This window comes from Amblyomma mixtum, chromosome 2, assembly GCF_055824585.1.
Source record: "Amblyomma mixtum isolate Tamu chromosome 2, ASM5582458v1, whole genome shotgun sequence".
Lineage (NCBI taxonomy): Eukaryota > Metazoa > Arthropoda > Arachnida > Ixodida > Ixodidae > Amblyomma > Amblyomma mixtum.
In genome coordinates, this window is record NC_143013.1 from 27,215,351 (window position 1) to 27,241,370 (window position 26,020).

Below are 26,020 nucleotides of genomic sequence, written 5' to 3' on the forward strand. Positions count from 1 at the left end.
AAATATTGTGGAGGCGAAATAATATCCAGAAGGCAAGGAGAGCATAGGGGGCTATGTCAGTGGATGGGTTGGAGGGGGAAGAAGCGGTGGCTGGGCTGAGGGGGCGGCGGAGGCTCAAGACAAATTCTTCCGTAGGGAGCGTTTATCATCCACCGCCGAACTAAAGGGTGGGCGCGATTCTGCTGGGGCGATTCAGCGCCAATTACGTGGCCAGACAGTCAGACAGGCATGCCGCTGTCCACCGAGAGGGTGAGGGGGAAAGCTGGAGGAAAGAAGCCAGAGGAAGGAAAAGGCGGAGACGGCATGGAAGGCAAGGAGGAAAGGAGGGGGATGGGGGGAGGTGAAGAACATAGGTAAGTAAATACCTAGTCAGCCCCGGAGAACATTTGCGCTCCGAACAAGCATGCAAGGAAGAGAGAGTTCTTGAAGAGAAGGTTGGACGAAGGTGGTGCGAGGAAGGAAGGAGTAGAGGCGAAGGAAAAACGGGGATGTGATGGACCATTGAAGGAAGGCGCAAGGTGCGATAGCGCTGGGAAAGCGGACGGAGAGAAAGGGAGGGGGAGGGAGATGAGGACAAAGGATGCCTCGTTCGGAGCGAGGCCGAGGGGCGAAGAGAGAGCAGGGAACTAGCGCTGGCGGCTATTAATTATTCATGCAGCCAATCAGGCCCCGATGGTGCGGAAGCGAAGCGCTTTGATGAACTCAGTCTCGCAAGCTCGCTTTGTTTTCTTGTTTTCTTGTTTTCTTGTGTACTTGCCATGCATTAGGAGCGAGATGTTTGTGCGCGTGTTACCTTTACATTGCTTCTCTTCTCTCAAAGCAGGCATGGCATGTTTGCTCCCCCGTTCATGTCGTGCAAGGACCATCTCTCTACGGGTGCAGTCAACTGTTTGCCAGACACGGGGCTGGGCCTGGACCGAACGGGAGGAAGGTAAACAAGCGCAGGAGGCGACTGTGCGAGGCTTGAGAACCGCTCGTGTTACGTAATTGTCGGTCGGTGTAGATCTCGCGCATGTAACTGCTTTTATTGCTGCGACAGATGGTTAGTTCTCAAGAGTACCTAGTGCTTGTGAAACGTGTCAGTGACCTACCGACAAGCGCCGAACATGTAAGGCAGCGTTCCTGTTGATAATGATGCCTTCTTTAAAATTCTACGCCAAAATATTGATTTGCATAGAATCGCGCATGTTGGTAAAATAGACGCGATAATTCTTTTATTAATTAGTTTTGAAACAGGATTAGAGATGTCTTGGTATGGAGATAAGCCATTTAGGAAATATTCCATGCGCAATGAAAGAGGGTTAAAAAGAAGCTCATGAATTACACTTAATAGAAAAGCAAGAACTGAAATGTCAACGACACAAGATGTGGACTTGCGCGTTGCGTTCATAATTTATATGCTCGTTATCAGCTGCAGCTTCAGAGAAACACATGACAAAATGATATGCGCATAGCTAAGCCTAGGATTTCTGTTTATCATGTCCACCCTTGAAACATTGTCGCACACATGCCGCAAGACTGCTTCCAAAATTACGTGGACCTATGGTTCAGTCAACGATAACGTCATCAGTGACATGAACAACCAAGGCCTCTTGGTTAAATTGTTCCGGTAGAAACAAAACATGCACGGATAAAGAGCCATACGGGAGAAAAAACGAAACAAGAAAAGGGTCAAGGTCACGCGTTAGAGCAAAACTTTTGTTTCAGATCAAACCCGAGCGCTTTGCCCAAGTGCCTCTCGCGAACAGGTGATTTGTATTTGCAAGCAACGAGTAAAAAGAGAAAAAATAACAAGCCCTAACGCGTGCTTCCCAACATTACAGACGGGTAGAAAACTTCGACGACGAAACTTTCATGCTACGGCTCACATAAATGGTCCCCAAGTGGCCTTTTCCAGAATCAATCGTTCGTGAAAATGCGAAACCTGAAAGTTCTTTCTTTTTTTTGCTGTCAGCTAGTTGAATCAAGCGAACAAACGTATTCAATCACAAATAACGCGCATAGGTGGACTGGGACAATGCGAACGTCTGGCTATTGAAACAAACACAAAATACAACTTCCAAAACAGGCCTCATAAAAACTTCTGCATTGCGTGCCAGCTGTCAGTGCTGAAAGGACAAATCACTCTCTTATCCTTAGCTCGTGCTTCAAAAGCAGCGTAAATAACGTACTTTTATTCGACGTTAAACAAAGCTGTCTGCAAATTTTTTCTTGTTATCATGGTTGCTGTGTATCATTTGAATAACGCTTTACATCTGACACAATTCTCGAAACAAAGCTAGAGCACACATCCTGAGCTTCAATATCAATCACAGGGTGCATGAGTATATTAGAAACGCTAACGTGTTGTACACTTGATTTTTATTATCCCATATGTTTTCTGATGCATGTATAGTTGGTTGTATACGCCCCATATACTGATGTTTTGTACTTTTCAAAAAATTTTGTAAGATCTCAGTGAAAGATGCAACGACTTTTTTGCTCCTTAAATTTTGTATTTTATTGTTGTATTTATACAATGGTGTCCAGTCTCTCAATATCAAATGATATCTTTTTTCTGGCAGTTACTTTCAAAAAGTTTGTTGTTTCCTTGTGATTCACGTACCGCTTGTACTGTCTGTCCTTGCCCTTATATATTAGGGGGTGCGAGCTTGTCAAGCTGTCCACAAAGCAGCGTTTTTCTCTGCTCTCATGTGCTTCAGTGCGTGGAATAAATGAAAGGGGCATCAAACGTGACAGTGATATGAAGCACACACCGCTCATGCATGCAGTATACGGCTAGTTTTGTTTAGTGTTCGCCCAGTATAGGCAAGTTAAATCAAAAGACGCAAGCTGGAGCAGTCTTCTCGTCTATATGAAAGATCTGACAAGCCGGCGGCAGGACGGCAATACCGTGCGAGTACAACAAACCTCTTTTCATATTCACGGTAACCTAGTAGCACGCAGCTGCACCGCCCAGACAAGCAAAAAGAAACAAGAAAGCGGAACACAAGGGGAACGTGTGGGGGAAGCATACCATTCTTAAGGAAAACCACCTCCACCCTTTGTCACGCAACTCACAGTAGTCTTGTCCGGGGATAAAAAGGAAGAAGGGTAGACAGGAAAGGGGCGGTATAGCAACAGCGAACACGAGGTGCTGCTGGGTACGAAGCTCTCGTCGTCTTTTACTGCCTCTCCGAGCGAACGAAGGTTTGTAGTGCTTAAAACATCCTCCAGGGAGGGACTACCGCAGCATCGATTGCACACTTCACCCCCGCTCTCTTAGCGCGTGCTTTGCCGCAGTGCCTCCGTGCAAGAGAAAAAGCAGGAGTAGCAGTGGGACCGGAGCTCTTAGCGGTGTAAGACTCCGGGCAAGAAAAGGGGGGTGGGGAGGTGGGGGAAGGGGGGGGGGAAGGTTTTCCTCCCGTATTCGATTCCTGAGAGAGCAAACAGCGCGCCCACCACCGTCGAGCTGAACAAGGGTGTAGGAAGAAAGGCGGAGGTCGCCGCCAACTCGGACACGACGGTGACGTGGTCTCTTTCCTTGTTCGAACGACGTTTGCTCCCTGAGCGATGCTGCTGCCGCTGCTTCTTTTCCTTCGGGCCTTTTTGGGCCGATTCTATTTCGCAAGGGAGATGGTGGCATCCTGTATCTACACGCGATTTCGTCTATTTTTTTTACTTTTCCCTCTCGGTGTTCGTGCGCTTATGTGTTTCTGTGGTTCTGCGCTGTTAGTTTTTCTCTCTTGCTTTTCCCGCTTGACCTCATACGTTTGAGCACAATTCGGCCGGCGTCTAAATTTTCAGAATCGACTCTCGTGTCTGAGTACATTCTAAGCAGACCATTGTGTGTTTAACGTGGTCAGGTAGTAGTTGGACTAAAATGCTCCGATAGTAAGAAAGCGGAGAAAATTCAGACTCATATCGACGTAAGTGCTGCTTCTCAATCCTTCCGCACGGCCTTTTCGATAAAGTTTACATCCCAGCAGGAATGTTTCTTAAGCCTTTGGTCCTGCCTCTAAGCCTCGTACAACATTAAACTGAGCTCCCACCAGGCGTTATTTTCTTTTTTTTTTTGGTGAACAACGACCGACAAAAGTCATTGCGGAGAAGCAAACGTCTACTAAATCTAGAACTAAAATAAATGTATCTTAAAGTACCGAAGCTGAACTGCGAGCTATGAAGAACACCGCATCCTAGGGGTGCTTGTTAACTTTGACAACACGTTGAAATCTAAGACATGCACCAGAACTATGGGGACGCTTAAGTGGAATGCGACTGCATTAGAAGCAACGTTGCTGCTGCATATCTGTGTGTTTGTGTCAGTTATTTCGTCCCATACACAATTCTGTCACTGTCGTCGTATCTTTATTTGCGCACACATAATCATGCCCTGAGTGAGTCCGCCGAGAACCTGTTCCAACCTGCTGTTTCGCCTTGTCCGAGTTTTGCACTTTTTCCCTTGTTTCCCCAGTTTCCCTTGTTTTGCACTTTTCAGTTTTCGCACCGCGGTGGGCAGGTTGCTCACAACTCGCTGGGCAGGTGGACAAGACATCATCGCCCTCTCGACCAATGCGCTGTTTTTGTGACTAACGCAAGATGCGCGATCGCGTTTATCAGTACCACGGTGGCCGGGTGGCGATTGCTATAAATTTATTTAATTAATTTAATTGCCACCTGCCACGGTGCGCAAGTTGCGCATGGTGCGCAAGTCAAAAGCCGGTGGACAGGTTGTGATGACATCACATGGTCACGTCACTTCTTGCGACCAATCAGCCACGCAGGACGCGAAATCGCATGATGTGAAGTCTGATGCCATCATATTAATAGATGAGAGCCTTGGTGATTGCGGATTTTTTTTTCTTTTCACTGACGGAATTTGGGCGTCTTGTTGTGGTGAGATTGTCACCCTCTTTATGGCAGCGGAGCGCAGTCGCCACTGAGCCATTACGGCCGGTCTGACTATTTTTTTTTTAATTTAATGTACGGAGTCTACAGGCTCAAGCTCAGACACTGCAAGTATATTAATTATGAAGAATATTAAATTCATCTGTTCTGCAAGATAAACACCAACGAGAAAGAGACTCTACTATAGTTGGCAGGGTGTCTGGTTGGGAATGCCATAATGCGTTAAAATAAATAAATAAATAAATAAATAAATAAATAAATAAATAAATCAATCAATAAATAAATAAATAAATAAATAAATAGAACCTAATGACGCGTTCGGCCGCGGCGCTACGATCCCCTCATGACGTCAAGTTCCGAAACCTATCCGGAGCATCTAACTGCGCAGTTCATATTTTGCTTCTTCTCTCGTCGAACGAACTAAACGATGTTTTATCCTTGAAACGAATGACCTCAGAAATCAATAAGTAAGTGACGTGCGTTGGGGCACGAGCCCCATGTTTTGCTTTTTGTTACCAGCTGGACGCCATTTTTCAATTCGAACAGACAGCTGCGGATTCCTACACGAATCACGAGCAGTGAAACTTGTCCAGTGGTGCGGGCCACCTGTTAACAAAAAAAAAAAGTGAAAGGAAAGCTGCTGCTGGACGAAAGCTGACGCTTGTTCGATTCTCCCGTTTTTGAAGGGATTATGTAACACGTGATATCGCGTTGCGATGCGCCTCCCGAACAGAACCGGAACGCAACGAAATTTCATCTGGAATTGAGCCGGTCATGGTACAACGGAAACGCCGAAAAACAGAATTATATCACTCTCAGTCGCTGAACAGTCATGTCTACACGCTGCGCCAGTCTTAGTCGTTTCCCTCACATGGGCGCAATATTCGATGTGTATTCGATGTGGAAAGTACGGGGAGAGGTAACGTATAGATATAAGCTCAACTCAAGCGATGTTTAAAGTTGACGGAGGGCGGAATGCTGCCCTAAAACATGGTGAAAAAAAAATCTACTGTGATACTCTCACGGGCATAATATATCGTGCCCTCAGACAGCGCAACACTAATGAGTGATAATGTTAAACAGCGAAAGATTAGGGCGGATTCTCTGAACCAGGACAGGCGCAACAAGCCTGCACACAGCGGTTTGGTTGCCTGTAAACGACACGTTACGTTATCTTAACCTAAGCTTTAAATGTAGAAAGTGATACACGAAAATGACGATTTGTCATAAAGTTCGTGGTGCCCCAAGTTTCTAAATACTAAATACAAGCACTAAAGGCTCGCGCCGAACTTGATACGTTATCACATCGTCGCAAACTATCACGCTTGACCCTTTTCCATAAACTTTACCATCATGTTCTGCTCCATAACGATTTTTTTCAATCACCTGAATCTTTTTTTTCCACGTCGCGACCACCCGCTGAAAGTTAAACGCATATCATGCCACACTTCTGCTTTTGCTCTTTCGTACTGCGTACTATAGTCGACTGGAATAATCTACCATCACACATCGCTTCTGAAAGGGATCTTAACAAGTTTCAGGAACTTCTAACCCAAATGTCTGTTTAGCTTTACTAATTGATTGTACCACTTGCTGCATTCAGCTGTTTTATTATTTTGTTTTGTTCCTGCGGTTGTTATGCCTCTAAAACACTATCTGTTCTTTTTTCGTGTAAATTACAATGTATACTACAGGTTTTTGTTTGTTTCTTGTTTTGTTTTCTACATGTGCTTTCTGTATTTATGTATTGCACCTTGGTGCTTGCTCATTATTATTTTGCGTTGTGTGTCATTGCTCCCCCCTATGTAATACCCTCGATTGAGGGCCTTTAGGGGTTCATTCAATAAATAAATAAATAAATAAATAAATAAATAAATAATAAAAGGAACATCGAAAACTCCTATGGAGTCCCTCAACAACATGCGAGACAGCATCGACGAGCAAGCTAGCCACCACTCATCTACTGTACACCTCGCTTGCCATCCTCGCTCGTTATGGGAACAAGGAGTGGAGGCATATGGCGAGCTCGCTAGGTGAATGAACGGGGATAAAGTGGGCATTCAATGATAAGGAAGAAAAACAAATTTTGACGTTCTAAGTCCTACAAGAAGAGAACAGGCATCTCTCTATTTCTTTTGTAGAACGCAAAATTCAACTTTAAAAAGGTAGAAACGCAAGACAAAACACATGATTGGCTGAGTCCGAACCGGTGGCTTCCCCGTGCTCGGTATGAAGAGGAAGAAAAAAAACTTACGGTAAAGAAGAGCTTAAGAGAAAAGGGCGCGTAGACGGGACGTTATAGCGTGACGGGAAGGCGTTGACGAAGGAAATGCGAAGGGCGTGGACGGCCGCCGCGGCTGCTTCCCGAACAATGAAACCTCGCGGGGCAGAGAACTCGGTGGGCTCAGGCACCTGGAGCAGCTAGGCCCGAGGGAGACCGCAGAAGGCGTGCCACACCCCCGCCCTCCACTTCGTCGTCCCCCCGTCTGAGACATCGTCGTTGTCTCGGAGACCGCGGCAGTAGTGACGAGCTTACGGAGCACGTCATCGAGTTTTTCGAAGAAGACAAAATGCATGAGGCGCAGCTGCCCGTTACGCCCTAGATACACACAGGAGCAACACCTTTGTGCACTGGCTTTGACTTTACGTAAGTGACTACAGGGGGCGCCATTGTGGTTCATTTTTGGGGTCGTACCGAGGAGAAAGTTGCGAAAGGCTTGAGAAGTGCAGACGCTTCTTAAACGGTTTTACACTATTTTCCGGGAGTTAAACTTGAATGGCACATCAATGAACAGCCTGTGCTAATGATACTGTCTTACTCGTAGGAGGTAATAACAACTGACGCCATAAAAATTATAACGAGAGAGGGGGAGAGGAGGAGGAGGAGGAGGGTTTTATAATGAGGCGCATCCACCGACCTCCAGTCCAGTTCGAGCGGCTGGTTGGTGCAACTGGTGAGGGCCACGTCTGCCGGGTCGGTACTGCCGGTGCGAGCCCTGTAGGCCGGGTACAGCGGGTCCCCAGGGTAGCCGGTCTCGGTGAACACGCCGTATCGGTAGTGGGCCCACTCGCGCACGAACACCCGGTCTGCACACAGACAGCAGGCACGACGCAACCAGCGGGGTGAGCGAGACGACATTGAAACGCGTGACACGAGTTTTACGTCACAGGACACTCCGGGCCATTTAACACACTCTAGGCAAGCAGATAAATTTTGACGGCTTGCTTCAAACTTTGCTAAAACGATTCCGCGAGCTGTAAATGAGATCTCTAAGTGTCTCCAAGTATGCCTGAGCGGGAATCATTTAAGCGTGACAACGAACTCTGTCTCGCGTTTAAAAAGTATAGTGAAGAAATTTTCTTCTTGGCAGAGACTCGTTATCAAAAACTTCTCTTAATGTATGCACTCAAGTATGCTTAGTGCGTACTAAGGGCACCCTATCACCTCGCCTTTGGGCACAGTCTCACTGTGGCTCATTTACAATTCCCTGAATTGCTTACGTGGACGCGTTGCGAGGAAGTTACCTCTCAAGAGAACAGTGACATCGTGTATTTTTACGCGTGACTACCTAAGTGGAATGAAAAACTCTCTGTGCCGCGCTTCCAAATCACATAACGTTACATCCTTTAGTGCAGACACCAACACGAGGGCTAGACAAGAGCGACGCATGAGAACTCTCAGTGTGTGTCGTTGATTTTTGTGATCAGCGCTTTCGTGTGTCGCTCTTGTCTAGCCCCCGTGTAACTCTGCGTAGCTACGAAGCGATTTCACGCCGCGAACACTGTCTTGCGCTGTGTGAGGCTTATAAAAAAATTAACCATGTGCCTCTCACACTGTGGCCACTGTGTTGCGCTGTGTAATGCTTACAAAGTATACTATGCAGCTCTCACATCATGACCGCAGTGATGCGTTCAAGACATGTACCAACACGCCCAATTTTCCACGTTAGTGATTCGCTGTGTTACGCTTAAAAATGATACAACGTAGCTCTCACACCACGGCCACTCACCGGGCGGTCCGTACTTTGCGGCGGCAGGCCCGCCTTCTTCGAGCAGCGTCAGGTAGCCTGCGCTGATGGCTAGTCGCTTCCCGGCCGCCCCGCAGCCAGCGTGCTGGACGGTGAACGGGTTGTCGCCGAAAGGTCCGCCCTGCGGTTCCAACTTCATGTCTGCGTCTCGGTGCAGCTGCCATCCGGCGCGTGCCACCACGGGAGTCGGGGCCCGAGCCCACGTCTCCTTGGGGCCCCACGCCTTGGGCACGAGCACGATGACCTCCTCCAGGAAGGCCCGGTTCCGCGTCGACTGGAACAGGCTGATGGAGGCATTGCGCAGCAGCGCCTGTGACAAAGAAAAAATAATATATCGGTATTAACCCACGAGGAATGATTTAAGAGCCATTTTCATACCACTTTTACCCCGCTTTGATTTATTTTCAATATGTTTGATTATGGGCGGCTTGTTCAGTGTGACCAGATATTTCAAAGCGACGTTCCATTCGCTTAAAAGTTTCTAATTCACGGCTTGAAAGTTCCCTAGTTTGATTCAATTGTTTTGATTTCACAATCACTCTTTAATGTTTTGGCGGTCCTACATTCTTCATAATTCCTGCTTTTGTACAAAAATTAAGGATTCTAAACATCTTCACGACCCTTTCAGAGTGTTTATTGCTTCTTTGGTTTGCTCCAATATGTTGATGCGCAAATTAGGAAATAGAAAGGCACGTGCCGTACTGGGCACAATTCGTTATTACGTGGACAAATATTCACCCTGAGACATAACGCGCAGCAGCAGAACGCCAAGTCGGTTAAGCCACAGCTCTGCATACACAAAGTTTTGAAGCTGGATCACACGCACGCCTCTCCAAGGTTGAGACAAATAGTTGGAAACAGCGCACGATGAATGCTGAGAAAGCGAGGAGTCAAGAAAAAGCGGGGAAAAGCGGTTAAATTTGCTGTTTGTTTGCACAAAAAAAAAGCGCATTGGAAACATAGGAATGCGTAAACCATGCTACATGTTCAACTTGTATACGCGGATGCTCAAGTACAAGAAAACTGTATTGGCTCTGTATACTGCAGGCAATGAAAAATTACACTAGGATAGCCGACATCAACGCTGCGGATGAGACGAGGTTGAGCAGAATACAAAACTATGCCTATTCCACGACCCATCGCTCCACTGCCAGCATCCTTACGATGCCTGCCGGTCGGAATCAATTTGATTACCAATACAACTTCGTTTGATGTCACTTGGCTCTCGAATCGAAGATGCTACAACAATAAGGGTGGTCTCAATGCACTCGACGCAGTCTATACTAAAGAAAAGAAAATTCACTCGGCTGGCTCCTGCCACGTGCTATGCCTGAAGCTCCCTACAGTTTCGTGTCGGTCGCGATGGTTGGTCTCTAGTTCTCCCCCCCCCCCCCCTCCCCTTCTTTCCTTCCATATGGCAGGAAAAAGCGCAGAATTCGTTATAATTATTTGCCCTGCAGGCATCTCTTTTCGTGCCCTGAACGTGTTCATTTTCGATGCAATGTGCTTTTGTTTTAAATATGTCACAGGCATAACATATAATGTACCGTTGTGTGATTGTGGGTTTTTGTGCACAATGTAGTTGCTGTAGGGGGCGGGGACCTCCGTCAAGCCTCTATAGGCTTTTTGTCTCCGCTCCCCACATCCTTGATGTGAAAATAAACCTGATTGATTGATTGATTGATTGATTGATTGATTGATTGATTGATTGATTTTTTATTGGCAAAAAAAAAATTAGTGGGGATCTATTGAACTGGTGGGGAGGAAATGCGAGAGCGCTCCTCCCTACATTCGCTTTCTCTGTACTATGTTCTGCAGCTTGGAGCACGAGCTGTACAGCTATGACCACGCCGGCAACTTGCAACTTCACAAAGCCACTATGATCACTAGAACCCAATTACTATCACCTGCCACCGAGGTGTCCTTACCAAGTTGCTGCCACCATTGTTTTATTATAGCCGGCGTGTCATTATAGACGGCGTTAAAGGAAGTGGAAGGTGGAGGTGGCATTTAGAGTGAGTTCCCGCTTTACCACCTGCAGCGGTTGGCAGGTTGGAGCTTTACACAGACACCAACACCGAACAGTGTTCGCCTTCGTGGCACTCGTAATGATCTCTCATTAAAAGAAAGCCCCCGATGAAAACGACAGTAAGATGACGGTGCAAAACCCCCCTGTCAAAAAAAAAAAAATACATAAACCTTTCGTATGTGAACACCGATGCAAATTATATTTCTGGTATACGAAAGTAGCGCATATTACCGCACCCTGTGCGTTTCTGGTGGGATTCACTGGTTAATTGCTGTTTGAGCACAGATTGCCGCGGAGTGAAGCTGTTGAACAGAACTCATCTCTATGGTTCATCGTCCTGGTGTTGCGTTGCACGACACTGCTGGCCTGTGGGCCCGCGAACTCCGGGAAACTGTTTGTGCCGCGAGCGTCCCGGTCTCCCCTCGGCGCCGCAGGGTGCCGGCCTCGTCGTGGACGCGGGGCTCATTTTCAGCCGAAGACGCACTCCTCTCGAACTTGACATGTTTATGAGGGTCGCGAAGCGCGGCTGTCCCCTCTCCTCTCGCATCGGAACTCGGGGTGGTCTGCATTCGGCCCCCAAGGACGCTTCTTCCAAGAACCGCGGCTTGGTCACGTGACCACGGCGTTCGAGAACTCGACCGTCAGCGGACAAAGAGAGTCTTCCTCCAGCAGCGGAAGAGAGCAGCTGCTCGGGGAGCCAGTCTGTATTTTCCAAGGGCCTGGGGCCCTCTTTTCGTTTGGGTCAATTCTTTTAATAAAGACCCAATTCCTAGCCTTCACCGTGTCACAGCCCGTACCTCGCAACAAACTGGTTGGCAGCGGCGGGATAAGGACAAGGCTGGTGGACAACTGCTGACGAGAGAGCGCCTTCGAGGATCCGGGATCGTCGGAGCTCCGCTACGTGGCTCAGGGAGTCACCTTCGTCGCAGCGCAGCGTGAAGGCCAGGCGAGAAGACAACCACTTAAAGGCAACAACGACGATCTGGGATCGCCGAACTTGGCAGTTCCTGACTTCGGAAGTCACGGTGGCCATCAAGGGCTCCTGGTTGGGTGAGTGCTGAAGCGACTACGATTGCCAGATAATTTAGAACAGGGTTCTATCTGAAGAATCGACTGCATTTATTCACCACAGGGTGTGTGATTAGTTTGCAAATTTTGTAGTCGGCTCTCGCCAACCATGGACATAAAGAAACTGAGCAAAGACGAATTGCTGCTGTTGGCAGCTGAACTTGGTTTAGAGGTAAACCAAAGTATGAGGAAACCAGAGATTCGCCATGCAATTGAAGAGGTGGAGTTTGAAGAGGACGAGATAACGGATGCTTGGGAAAAGATACGCCGAGTGGAGAAAGAGAAGGCTGACGAGCGAGAAAGGCAGAAAGAGAAAGAAAAGAAACAGGCGGAGTTGGAAGCGGAGAGAGAGAACAAAAAGATTGAGCTCGAAATCGAGAAGGCAAGGCTCGAGCGGGCAAGGTTAGAACGGGGTGAAAGTGCCGTCACACCTCAGGGAGGTAATGTTAAGATGACGAACTTGCTTCAGCCGTTCAAAGTAGGCGATGACATTGCTCTCTACCTCGTCAATTTCGAGAGGATGTGCGAGAGGCAGTCCATTAGCCGCGACATATGGCCAGAAAAGTTGATGGCGTTGCTCCCAGGAGAACCTTCACAGGTTGTGGCTCGCTTGAGTTCTAGTGAAGCGGGTAACTATGATCTGGTGAAATCAAGCCTGCTCTCGAAGTACATGATCTCAACAGAAGAGTTCAGGAGGAGATTTCGGACATCCAGAAAAAAGCAGAATGAAAGTTTTCTGGAATTTGTCTGCACTTTAAACGATAACTTGACGCAGTGGGTAAAAGGCTCAAATGCAGGGGACGATTTCAAAAAGCTAAAGGATTTGGTTTGTCTGGAGCAGTTCTATGACACCTTGCCAGAAAACATCCGCTTGTGGGTCAGGGACCGGCAAGATGGACTGTCCGTGGAAAAAGCAGCGCAGCTTGCGGACGAGTACGTGGCAAGCCGCAGCTTTAGGCAGCCTAAGGTGGGTCAGGACTTCAGGAACGGGTACCAGGGCCAGAAAGTTTATTCCAGAGAGCAGCAGAGAGCTTGCGGAGAAGCGGAGAACAAAAAACGAGACTCGCTGCACCCTGATACCTTACGTAAGGATAAGGAGTTTGCGAGTAAACAGAGTGGTGCTAATTATTCAGAGCTAGAAAAAAGGATGCCTTTGACTTGCTTTATTTGTAAACAGCCAGGCCATTTTGCTCGAAACTGCCCGAAAGAAAGGCCAGTGTTGGCCTCGTTGAGTGACCACCCAAGAAACCATGACCTTTTGCAACCATTCACCAGAGATTTCATCGTAAATGGGCAGAAATGCAGAGTACTGAGGGATTCGGCGGCCACCATGGATGTTGTGCATCCTAAATATGTCACCAAGGAAGACTATGTGTCGGAGTGCGCATGGATTCGTCAGGCAGTCAGTGAAGACTCTGTCTGTCTGCCGATGGCTAAGGTCGAAATTGAAGGTCCATTTGGCACACTAAGCACGGTAGCAGCTGTATCGAAGGGTCTGCCCGAAGGCTACCCTTACCTCTTTTCGAACAGTTCGGAACAACTTCTGAATGAAAGGGGTCGTGCTTTCGCTGACGCCGAAGCCCAAGTAATGGCTCTAACTCGGGCTAAAGCGCGACAACTTTCGCAGAAGCTTATCTACCAAGATCAGGAGACAGCAGCTGATGCCAGTGAACTAATTAATGCCGAAGTTGGTGAGAAGGAGGAAAGGTGCCATGTTGAAATGGCTGCACCTAAGGAAAACGAGGCTGGCGTATCGCACAAGGCGCGGAGCAGCCAGCGCTCTAGAAAAATAGAAAGCGAGCTAAAGACTTCGTTTGTCGCTCCTACTTCGCACAGCCTTGATAAGCTGCTTGAGGTCCCTTTCAAGTCTAAGCCATACCGAGCGTCTCCCAGACAAACGGAAATCATGAAGAAAGAGATAAACAGAATGCTGGAACTCGGAGTCGTTAAGGAGGGTAGCAGCGATTATTGCTCCCCGTGTTTGCTTGTCGAGGTTCCCGGAAAGGATCCACGACCATGTGTGGATTACCGGAGATTGAATGCTGTAACAAAAGACCAAATCTACCCGTTGCCCAATATTGAGGAAAGAGTGGAATTGGTAAGCGGGGCTACGTTTATTTCTACTTTTGATTTGGTGAGAGGATACTGGCAGGTGCCATTAACTGAACGGGCCAGTCGCTATGCGGCGTTCATCACACCTTTCGGAGTTTTTCTGCCGATTACTATGAGTTTTGGCCTGAAAAACGCGCCATTCTGTTTTTCTAGATTAATGGACCGGGTGCTTGAAGGTCTCAGTGACTTCGCATTGCCCTATCTGGATGATGTGGCTGTATTCTCGAAGGACTGGATGTCTCACGTAGAACACCTTAGAACAGTTTTCGAGAGGTTTAGGGCCGCAGGATTGACGCTAAAGGCGAAAAAGTGCCAGATAGGTAGAGCCAAAGTGACATACCTGGGGCACGAAATAGGGCGGGGAAAGCGTGAGCCCCTGAAAACTAAAGTGGCGGCTATCAGAAATTTCCCCATGCCGACAACCAAGAAGGACGTGCGGTCTTTTCTCGGTATGACTGGTTACTACCAGCACTACATTCCGAATTACTCGGAAGTGGCAAGTCCGCTCACAGACAGCCTACGGAAGCAGGAGGCTGATGTGGTCAGCTGGACACGCGCCAAGCAGGAGGCCTTCCAAAATTTGAAGGAAGCTCTGTCATCGCGACCTGTGCTGGTTTCACCAGATTTTTCACGAGAATTCGTTCTCCAGTGCGATGCTAGCAACCGTGGCCTAGGTGTCGTGCTTTCTCAGATAAACGAAAAGAAAGAAGAACATCCCGTGCTGTACCTCAGTCGTAAATTGACGCCGCGAGAGGAATCATACAGCACCTCTGAGAAAGAGTGCCTGTGCATAGTATGGGCCATTCAAAAGCTGTCTTGCTACATCCAAGGTACAAAATTCTCGGTCGAGACCGACCATTGCCCTTTGTCATGGCTGAAGCAAATGTCGAGCAACAATGGCAGACTCCTGAGATGGAGCCTCATCTTGCAAGAGTTCAACTTCGACGTAAAATACAAAAAGGGAAGTGAGAACCGAAATGCGGACGGTCTGAGTAGAGGGTTCTAAGCTAAGGGAATATGAGACGGCGTTAAAGCATCGTCTTAGACCTCTGCGTTGCTTTTGTTGTTGTGTGCTTTGCCATGTGTTGTCGAGAGCCGAATACTTGTTCAGCAGGAACAGGCAGGGAGAGTTTTCTGGAAAACGGGGTCTGGCAGTCGTTAGTCGCTTGGGCACCGTCAGCCCGGGGTTTCCGTGAACGTATGTGAGTGTGTGTGTGTGTGTGTGTGTGCAAAGTGAGCGCATACATTTGCCCTGTTGCCGTCCGGAGCGCCTTCTCTCGACCCTGCATCTGGGGACGCAGCCTCGGCGAAGGACTTCATCGGGGGGAGGAGTTTGTTGCGTTGCACGACACTGCTGGCCTGTGGGCCCGCGAACTCCGGGAAACTGTTTGTGCCGCGAGCGTCCCGGTCTCCCCTCGGCGCCGCAGGGTGCCGGCCTCGTCGTGGACGCGGGGCTCATTTTCAGCCGAAGACGCACTCCTCTCGAACTTGACATGTTTATGAGGGTCGCGAAGCGCGGCTGTCCCCTCTCCTCTCGCATCGGAACTCGGGGTGGTCTGCATTCGGCCCCCAAGGACGCTTCTTCCAAGAACCGCGGCTTGGTCACGTGACCACGGCGTTCGAGAACTCGACCGTCAGCGGACAAAGAGAGTCTTCCTCCAGCAGCGGAAGAGAGCAGCTGCTCGGGGAGCCAGTCTGTATTTTCCAAGGGCCTGGGGCCCTCTTTTCGTTTGGGTCAATTCTTTTAATAAAGACCCAATTCCTAGCCTTCACCGTGTCACAGCCCGTACCTCGCAACACTGGTTTAATTGGTTTGGTTTAATTGCGTTTTAACGTCCCAAGGCTACACAGGCTACGAGGGACTCTGTAAGTGAAGGGTTACGGATAATATGAACCGCCTGGGGTTCTTTAACGGTGCGAATTTTTGGACCACCCGAAGTGATCGTCATTTTCGTAAGCTGAGCCGTGAACAATTTTCACTGACATCACACAGTACAAGAGCCGCTAGAATTTCGCATTTTAATGAATTCTGGTCTTTCTGGTGAGCCTCCGAGCACTATAACCGCTGATCCACCGCGGCGACTCAGGCGTCCTTAATGTCGATCGTTGATGGTGACTGCCGCGGTCTGTTGCAAGCACTGTCGGTTGGCACTGAGCAAGTGCAAAATGTGCAGAATAAACAACGGAATCGTAGAGGTGTCTCACAACAGCGTTCAGATGCGGCACGAGAGCTCAGCATCGGGTCTGTAGACAAGGCACGTAAGAACCTACGCAAGGACCACGCGATGCCCTTCTTGAATATTTCTTTGAATTTTTACACGCTATAACTTGTAACCTAACCTGAACATCTAAGCAGCAGTAGGTATGGTATATGCGTTCCACTATTACCGCCAGGCCTGAAGGACGGGTTTTTACTGGCACGCAACATAGCGTTCGCGGTTTGTTTTCGGGCCCTTTTGTGCGGCCAGACAAGGCTGTGAGGGCGCACGCGTATTCTCAAATTTCTCCGGGGCTTTCAAGAGACGCCGACCGCAGCATCCGGCAACACGGTGACGAAAGCAAGCATGCGTGACGGCGTTTTCAGACCTTTCGCTGTAGCCAACACCAGCCGCACACAAATATAGAGCCGGCACAAAAAGAAGGCAGCATGTTTACCGCTGATGCGATACCGCAAAATGCGAACTGTACCCGGTCCCAGAGGAGCTGCCCTTCCGAAAACTTCTTTATTAGCTTTTATTCAGGGAACGCATGAACGAATGGAGCAGTACACGAACGGACGGGCAAATAAAGACCCCCGCAGTTTCTTTCTATTGCAAAAAAACAAAAACAAAACAAAACAGTGCTCCCTCTTTGTGAAATGCAACACGTGATGGCGGGCGCCTACTTTGCTCTTCGTGGCAACACGGTATATCACAAGTAGCGTTAGCTTTCTCTCTTTTTATTTGTAGTTGAACAAGGAGAAACTGCAGCGTAAGAAGGGGACGAACGTAAAGCACAAATCGCGAAAGCGCTCCGGCCAGATTAAATGTAGCGCTGGAAAAGGAGAGAGCTTAAAAAGGGGGACGGTACGAGACCACAGCGCTTCTTGAGCGAACAGGTACACACAGGAAAGCAGACGTGAGAGGAAAAAAAAAAAGGCCCGCGTAAACGGCCAGACGAAGCCGGCCGCGCAGACTCCCCCAAAGTCGGAACTTCGCTCATACACGCAAGAACGAGCAAATGCAAGCCGCCGGACATTCAATAGGAGAGTGCAATTTGGCAGCGGCCACGGCGGGCAAGGCTTTTTTTTTGTTTGTTTTTGCCCTCCAGACAGCCGCCGGTCATTTTCTTCCTCTCGGTGCCGTTCGCTATCGCGATGGCGTGCGCACGTAGATGAGGCAGCCGGTAAAGCGCAGGCTGAAACCGCTCGTCTGCTCCGTTTTGTAAGCGCATTCGCCGTAGCAGACGGTGTTGCGCAGCAAACCTTGTTCGGCATGGAGTCGCTCCCTTGTGTTACCGGGCGCCGGCACGAGTTATAGACGGTTTCCCGGGTTACGCGAGAGATGTACGCGTCGATATAGTGGAAGTGCCCGCAGCAGAGAGTGAGCTCTCGTTGTTACGTACAAAGCAATCGTGGTATACGAGTTATGTAGAGAAAGCATGTTCTGGCTAGCTGGCGGGAACTCTGGACGCAACCGTTTATCTTCGGCAGTGTAGTAAGGAGAAGCTATGAACACAGGGGCATCACTTATATGCATCAGCTACCGGCGTGCTCCCTGGTTCACATTGCAACTAGAAAGTGCTCCGGGCCACTCAGTGGTGCGAAGCAGGAAACGTCTCGAGTACAACCTTTTCTCTTGGTTTCCTTTAAAAAAATTGAGGCCTTGGAGCCACAGTTATTCAAGTAGTAGTAAGAAAGATGCGTTCACGCGCGCACGAAGCATGAAAAGAACACTGCTTCATGAATACACAGCGCAAAAAATTTAGTTATTCAAAGTGTGCGCGCAGTTGTGGCGATTTGAGAGAAGATGAGATGAACAGAGCGGCGCGAAGCTACGTGCAAAGTTCTGGTGAACTTATAACTTTAGTCTCTCGTTGGAATGAAGCCCCAAACGCCGCGAAGCTTGAATGTCGGCCAGCGGCAACTGCAGTAATATTGGACTAAATGTAAGGATATGTTTTCATCTAGCAGCGGATGAACAGTGACCATTGCAAAACTACCGTCACGACTGCGAGAAAACATTCCACCCAATAAATATTGCAGCCTCATCTAGCTAGTTACATTGTACACGCCCGCTGACCATTCCAAAAATACAGTTACCTCCGCTGGTGTGCCGTCTGTCCACATTTTAAGAGCCAGACTAGCGCATTACAAATTGTCTATAGAACTGTGCATTATGACCACCTCAAGTTCAGATGCAGCTGTCGACAGCGTTACCGAGCGTTTCGTAACTTCCGTATAAGCGAGCGTTTAGCTGATGGCGCAGCTCTTAACCATAGACGAAAGAACTCGGAGCCTGCTGGTAGCAGCACTGTTGGCAGCCTATGCACACTTGCACGCATTACGAAATCTCTGCGCTTGCTCACAGCAAAGCACGCTTTCGTAAGAGGCAAAAGTACGGTAAAAAAAAACAAAGAAACAAAACGCGAACTTTTCGAGCCCACAAGCAGAGACATAAGTTCTTTTACTCCTTCCATTTACGAATGGAACTCGGGGCTCGCAGAACATGAAATGGCATGCGCAGTGCCCATAAAGGCCGTCGCGTGCTCATACGCTTTCTGTTTAACCTGAGACACTTTCGTAACTGGTTTTCGGTTCAACATGACGCTAACCGCAGAGATTTTTCTTTGTTATTATTATAGGTTGCTACCGCAAGAATTTTCTATTCATTTATCACCACAGCTTTTGCTAGGCACTTGTACGGATAAGCACAGTTCGAGACTGGAACTTTTGCCCATGCCTGAGCGGTGTAATCTGGTTCGCGTTTTCCAGACCTTGAAGATTTCCGTAGTTTTGTTACGTTGCACTAGGCAAACCGTTTTGTTATCTTCGTGCACCATCGAAACGAATTTGTGACAGAAGGAATTATACAGCAAGCAGGCGATGTTCATTGAGGTTCGTTTGTAATTCTGTTTGAAAGTCTTTCCTGGTTAAAGAAACACAGGACGAAAGTTAGCTGAAAAGCGTCATCTAAGGCGCTGGTGCTTTTAGCTACGGGCAGACAAATATTACAGTGCACCACTAAGGCTCCATCACAGAGGGGCAAATTAATTCTGAGACAGTAGGTGCAAACGCAAATCAACTATTTCAAGTCGGTAACGTTTTCTCGCGCACAACAACAATTTTGGACAAACGAAATTTTTAGCGGGAAACCTGTTATGAATGTAATTATTTCAAATAATGTAAGATTTCAATATAACAGTCGATATATCCGAAGATCACCCGACGGCAGTCAGGTATTTTTTTTTCTATTCACGTTTTTACTATCGTCAAAAGCGTTCCCCAATGGTTTTCTATTGGAGTCTTAATTGTTCGATTCGATCGATGGAAACACTCTAAAAGAAAGGTGTTGCTACATATCAGAGGAATGAACCATCACCTTCAATATTTCCGCAGAAGTATCCTAAAATTTTCCAATTTTCAAAATTTTTGTCCGAAACTTTGGGACACGATAGATGAGGAAGCCAGCTATACAAGCGCACAAGCTAACACTTTACCACAGATCAATTTACACTCATGTATACATCCTCCAGCGCTCATCACCACATATATAGATGATGACCTGATAACGGCCATTTCGGATTTTTCTTGTTGTAATACGGTCTCTTCATTTTTTGGTGCGCGGATATTTTGTTGGTTTGATTGTAATCGGCTTTGTTTACACCAGGTGATGTTGTTTATAGAGGTTCATTTTTAGTTATTTTTGAATGCCTTTCCTTGCTGCCTCAGGAGGACATGACACAATGCTTCGGTTTTTATGTGTTTTTTTATGTAGTGTTTATGTCACGTTCATATTATTTTATGGAATGGAATTTATAATGATGTTGTGAACGTTTTCGTTGTTTATTCCTGTTTATTTGGACTATTTAAATATATTTTGTTACTTTTTATTTTTACTGTAACATATTATTTCTAGTTGCGTTCATATTTCCTTAATTGCTGCTCTGCTTGCTGTAAATATTGCAGTAAAACCTCTCACTTTGTACTAGGAGGTCTCCCAGATAGTTTCCGAACTGTGGGACCCCTAAAGCATTGCATAGTATGCGTGAAAAATGTAGATGCTAACAAGAATAAACTTGAACCTGAACTTGCACTTGAGCACACGCTGATTTGTAAATTTCTGTGCTGCGCAACCGGCGGATATAAATCAGTTGCAGTCAGCAAAGTTGTGTCATTTATCTTCACGTGCATGTCTTCGATTTTTGCGCGCGCTTTGGCAGATACAAACACGCGCGCGCGCACGCACATTCGGATAATTCACTATTCCACCCAATGACTAACACTACCTCTGCTCCAGAGTAACACTGGAGCACGCGCGCAAACAACCTAACGCGGCTGGAGCGTTGTGCGCCGATTTATTTTTTCTCTCGTGCGCTCTTCCATCACTTAGCTTCCGGCATGTTCGGAGAAAAATTCCTGACTATCGCTAACCTGCGCTTTTCATACTCGTTTGTGTTTGCAATTCGATCAAGGCAACCGAGCGCCGCAAGTATAGCGGTACCGACTTCAGTTGAACGTGCGCGTCTTGCAAGCAAGCCCCGGGGCATGCCGGCACCCTCATTGTTCGCACAAATGTGTAACGACGAGTCGTAGAAACGAGAGGACGAAGAACACGTCGGGAAGAGCGGCGGCGTTTGAAGTCGGCAGCGCGTGGGATGACCGAATCGAAAGAACTCACGACTACACTTAGCATGCCTTCGAATCGTCGCAGCTCTGGAAAAAGATATTACTAGTGGGCTGGCAACCACGTTCTGCGCCGTGTACAGGACGTGAATTCGCCGCTGCGGAGAGAACTCGCCAGCGTGTTATTTTAGTCAATAATGTTTCATCTGTAGCGCGACGACAGCCCGCGTGATATAGTCATTCCAGCCAGCACTCTCGTCCTGAGTAAAAAATACATAAGCCTGCCTTCGCAAACGGTTTCTATTAGCAGTATGTATAACCGTAGTCAAAGTTTCAGCCTGTAGCGAAATTATTTCTGCAGGGAATATACCTAGATTCAGCGGGATTCCTCTCCCATATCGGAGTGATGTACTGAAATTATGAAAGGAACGATTTAATCCTCTGTAACGTGCCATTATTATAGCATTCAACATAGATACTACGTGTACTATATCTGTAACAAAGCACGAATGAGAGGACTCCGTCAAACGTGCAGTGAATGAGGCAGCAAAAAATAATATAAAGGTACAGTTCGGACTTCCTGTTGTTAAGAAGGTGCTGCTGAAAGTACGACATGAGAGCGCCCGTGTAGGGGCAATTCCAGGCTGTGATTCAACTATCTAGAACATGGAGTATTCTGAACAGCGAAAGTACTCCCACGTAGTGAAAATTGTAAACAGGGAGTAAGTAAAATAAGTAGCCAATACCAGCGTCACACGAGAGCTCTAAACAAAAAAACTACAAAACACGGTGTTAGTTAACCTATCGAGCTCCGATCGTAGCAGCAAAAAAAAAAAAAAATGCAGTACCTTACGTCACGAACCATTCGTCGTGTAAAGCGCTCAGGGATAATTTAATGAGGACTGGCGGCAGCTGACGCTTTTAATTAGCGGGGCATTCGACCTCGATGAGCTGAGCAGTGACATGCCTTCAAGAAATACCACAGAGGTTGCATACACGAGAGACATCTCTATAAATCTTGTACCCGGTCAAATTAGTCATTCATTAGAGTGTGCGTATTGATTCGGGATTAACGTATGACCTCTAAAGATCTCTCTAAGGAAGTATTCCAATAACACTAACTCAGCAGCCCAAATAATAGCGGCTGACGCGAAGATTATTCACCGAGCCTGACTCTACGGTGCGTGTTCATCCAGTGGTGCGCGAAATACAGTAAGCAAGACGCTTCCCGCATTCGCCCATTGGGCGCACAATTCCGCTCCAACTGCGACGCGTCGCTGGAGTGGCTGGTCGGGCGCGGAGCCGGAGAAAGGTGGCGGCCATTAATTTCACTTACGTGCCAGAGCTAAGCGAGAGAACAGATCGTCGAAGGCGAAATAAATGACGCGGCAGCGGTGACTCTGCGACCGGTACCCCCCTCCCCCATCGGCCTTTTCATTTCTGCATCGCGCCCATAAATAACGAGCGCGCTAACCAGTCACGCCAGGGCGTGGTTAAGGATCGGCTCATTAATCACTTTACACCTATGTCGCTTCCTTCCCGTACGTGTGCGCTTGCACCGGGCGGAGCGAGCGAGGAGGGAAAGAAAAAACGAAAAGGCGCTGGGGAGACGTAAACGAAAAAGAAACCAGCCTACCCCGCCTTCTACCCACCTCGTGTGTCTCGCGCATCTGTCTATCCGGAGCGTGGAAGAGATCGATGCCGTAGACACGCACCAGTCAGAGCCTCATCTGTCACTTCCTTCTTTCAGTACTCGTCAAAGGCCCAGGAGGAAGAGGAAGGGGGGGGGGGGGGGGGGGTAGTGCCGTTATCGCTGCTAAATGAACGGCTCTGGCTAATCAAGCTTCACCACTCAAGGGGGGAGGGCGCTCGTTGAGCAACTAGATAAGATAATGTGAACCATGCGCGCGCATCGTACGCAAATGCGAAGTGTGTTCGCTGCTAGGATCGTTAGGGTAGCGGAGTGGATTCCAATATATTGTGCATGTACAGCAGGGGGCGGCAGATCGCGAGGTAGGGCGATGATATTAGGAAGTTTCCGGGGAGAATACGGCCGCAGCTGGCGCCGTGCAAGAGGTAACTGAAGATGATTTGGAGAGGTTGAACGAAGCGACGAAACAGCGCTGGCCAACAGGACGAGAGTAAAGAAGAGACAGACACAAGCGCTTGGAGAGGTCCGTGTCTTATGTGGTAGAGGTTTGTGTCCTGAAGTTGACGTAACCAGTGTGATACTGATAATTATAATGATGATGTGCGATTCTACGTAACTTAGCATTGGATTACTTTCAGCGCAGGGTAATAACAACATCAGGCGGTCAGAATTATTCCGGAGCCCTCCCGTACGGCGCCTCTTTCTCTTTGATTTCCCCCTTTGTCTCTTGTCCCACGGCGCAGTTGAGACCTCCACCGAGCAGCGAGACAGTTACTGCGTCCCTGATGTCCTCAAAACTGAGTTTCATTTTCCAGTTAACTTTGTTCAGAGCACATACAATTAGCTTTTGTGCCCATGCTCCTAGTACTTGTGAGGGGAATGTTGTCACATGTGACAAATTTCGCTTATTAATATGCGGTTATGAGGAAGGCCGAGGCGTGGTACCTGTCTCATTGTGAGCGCACAGTTCAACCACGCCGTGTGAGGGGCTTAAGAGAGGCAAAAGGGGACAGAATAGAAGGAAGTCCAGATGTACACCACGCCTGGTCTAGTACGTGCATGATTGGGTCTTACGTCGTTACGCTCAATGGTGAAATATTCTGCGCGCCAGCATTTCGTAAAAGAAGCCAAGAAAACTAAAAAAAATCGTGCTAATTAGCGTCCGTTGTGCGCGCCAAATCTCAGCATTCCATCCATTCGCAGCTTTGTTAAACAAGCAAGAAGGCTCCTGGTCAAAAGAATATTCCTTCTTCCGCGCAAAAACTTCGCTTCTATTTCAACTTCGTCTTTCCCACGAGCGACTCGCATTCACTGTTTTTCCCTTAAATACGCTCGTCCTTCCTTAACCCTCTCTCCCAGCACTCCCGTTCACGCACTCCCGAAACCAGATCCAAGTCTGTCCTCCTCCATCCTCCTCATCCTTCATCCACCACAGCAGCAGCGCCTCTCTCCTGCGTCGCGTCGTCCCAAGTCAGAGTCTTGGCGACCCGGCGGGCGCACACAGAAGAGCGAAGCCAGGCAGGCACACAGGCTTCGTTAATGACCGCCCGGACGCCGGCGACAGACGACGGGCTTAATCGGCCTCGAGTGTCCCACCACCTCCTCTGCATCCCTCACCGTTCCAGCAGCTTCCCGACTGCTGCTGCTCCCTCTTCCTCCCTTTTTCTTCCTCCTCCCCTCACCTCCTTTCTCTCAGCATGGAGACAAGAGCACAAAGCGTGGGCCGGCGCAGCAAGGGCTGCCCTGGCCGCCTGAAAGGAACGCCACCGGGGCAGCTGACTTCATTACCTCCGCCTCTGCTCTCCCCTTTCGAGCTCGGGCAGCGTGAACGGAAGTATGGAGCCTGCCTGCCGGCTAGCTGCTGCTGATTCTTCTGCTGGGGCCGTGGCTGCTCGAGGCTGCTTCACGTACGGATGCCGAAGTGGTTGAGCCTCCCCCACCCCCCCTTCCCTGACTGTCCCGTCGCATACACGCACTTTTTTCACCCAGCGGCCCACTCGTCCATTCTAAGGCGAGCGTGTCATCGCCTGGGGCTAGGGCGGGCTGCGGTCATCATTTGGGCGTTATTTAGCCTCCACGTGGCAACGTGGAAGGGACGGCAGACGCCGTGCTTGTGAGAGCGACCCGAGTTGAAAGAACAGCCGTAGGTTCCTTTCAAACGTGTACTGCGGGGCGGCGTTTTCTTGTTTTTTAGCAATTAGCCCTCATCAGCTATGTTGAGTCTACTGGTTCTCAAACCTGTTATCAGAATGTGAGGTTATTACAGTTTTTGTATGGCAGAGGAAGTCTTTGATGAGCGTTTCACTAAAGATTTGTTTTTCCAGAGCTTGAACTAGCCGTAGAGCTCAACTTTGTCCTCGTCATTGTCTTGATCATCAATAACAAATTAGGAATATTAGTTATGTACTTCACGTTGATAGTACATCACTGTTGGGCGAGGAGATTTGTCTGGCTTGTACAGATTCCTCCGCCCCTCCGCGGTGGCTCATTGGTTACGGTGCTCGGCTGCTGACCCGAAAGACGCGGGTTCGATCCCGGCCGCGGCGGCTGAATTTCGATGATGGCGAAAAAAAAGAGGCCCGTGAACTGTGCGATGTCAGTGCACGTTAAAGAACCCCAGGTGGTCAAAATTTCCGGAGCCCTTCACTACGGCGTCCCTCATAGTCTGAGTCGCTTCGGGACGTTAAACCCCAATAAACCTACACCTAAACAGATTCCTCTAATATAAAACGGAATAAAGCTTTAGCAATCAGTTAATGATTAATGCATAATTAAGTGCGACAAGCACATTTTATTCCTTTGCCTGCGTAGTTTTTTTTTTTTACTTATCCAACTCATTTTCAACATTACTAGAGAAATAAACGAAATATTTGTCTCTTTGTGCTAACTAGTTGTTCCGGAGCAAAATCGTGGTTTGAGCTAGTTGGTACATCTTCACAACTTCACCAGCGATGCGACGAGGAACAAAGACAGAGAAGGAAGGACAGGGACAAGCGCTACTAACAACTGAAAGTTGTTCCATTTTATACTGGTTGGACGTGTACGGTAGCTGGTCTTTTGCGAAAGGACCTAACTGTGGTGGAGCTTGCACGTTGTAAACATAAAAATAAAAAAGAACTTCGTTTACTTCTCTCAAGTCAAACACTCCTCAAATGTCACATAAATTAAGTGCCATCAGCTTAACAGGAAAGCTTCGGGAATTATTTCTAAGACGTGAAGCTCTCTCAGAGCGTACGCAATGCTCCGTCTGTAAAGAACTCCTCAGCGAGGCAAATGCGGACCATTAAGCGAACCCGACATTTGCGCGAATGATGCAAGGCCAGTGAAGAGAGAGTTAATGCGTACGGACAGCCAGCTAATTGATCGAACCTGTTCATCCTACCTTGAGCCGGCGGAATTGGGTTTTATTAAGAGCATTTCCT

General features: G+C 48.2%; 1 protein-coding gene across 2 annotated transcripts in view; it reads right to left on the reverse strand.

Moving 5' to 3' along the window:
- The window catches only part of LOC149358769 (calcium-activated chloride channel regulator 2-like), a 458,350-nt gene that overhangs the window by 54,328 nt on the left and 378,002 nt on the right, over positions 1-26,020 (reverse strand). For both annotated transcript variants that reach the window (XM_089570958.1, XM_089570957.1), the window contains 2 exons: positions 8,898-9,225; positions 7,806-7,974 (listed from right to left, as the gene is read on the reverse strand). In XM_089570958.1, coding sequence (XP_089427084.1) covers positions 7,806-7,974; positions 8,898-9,054 — 326 coding nt within the window. In that variant the 5' untranslated portion in view covers positions 9,055-9,225. The remainder of the gene's footprint in view (positions 1-7,805; positions 7,975-8,897; positions 9,226-26,020) is intronic.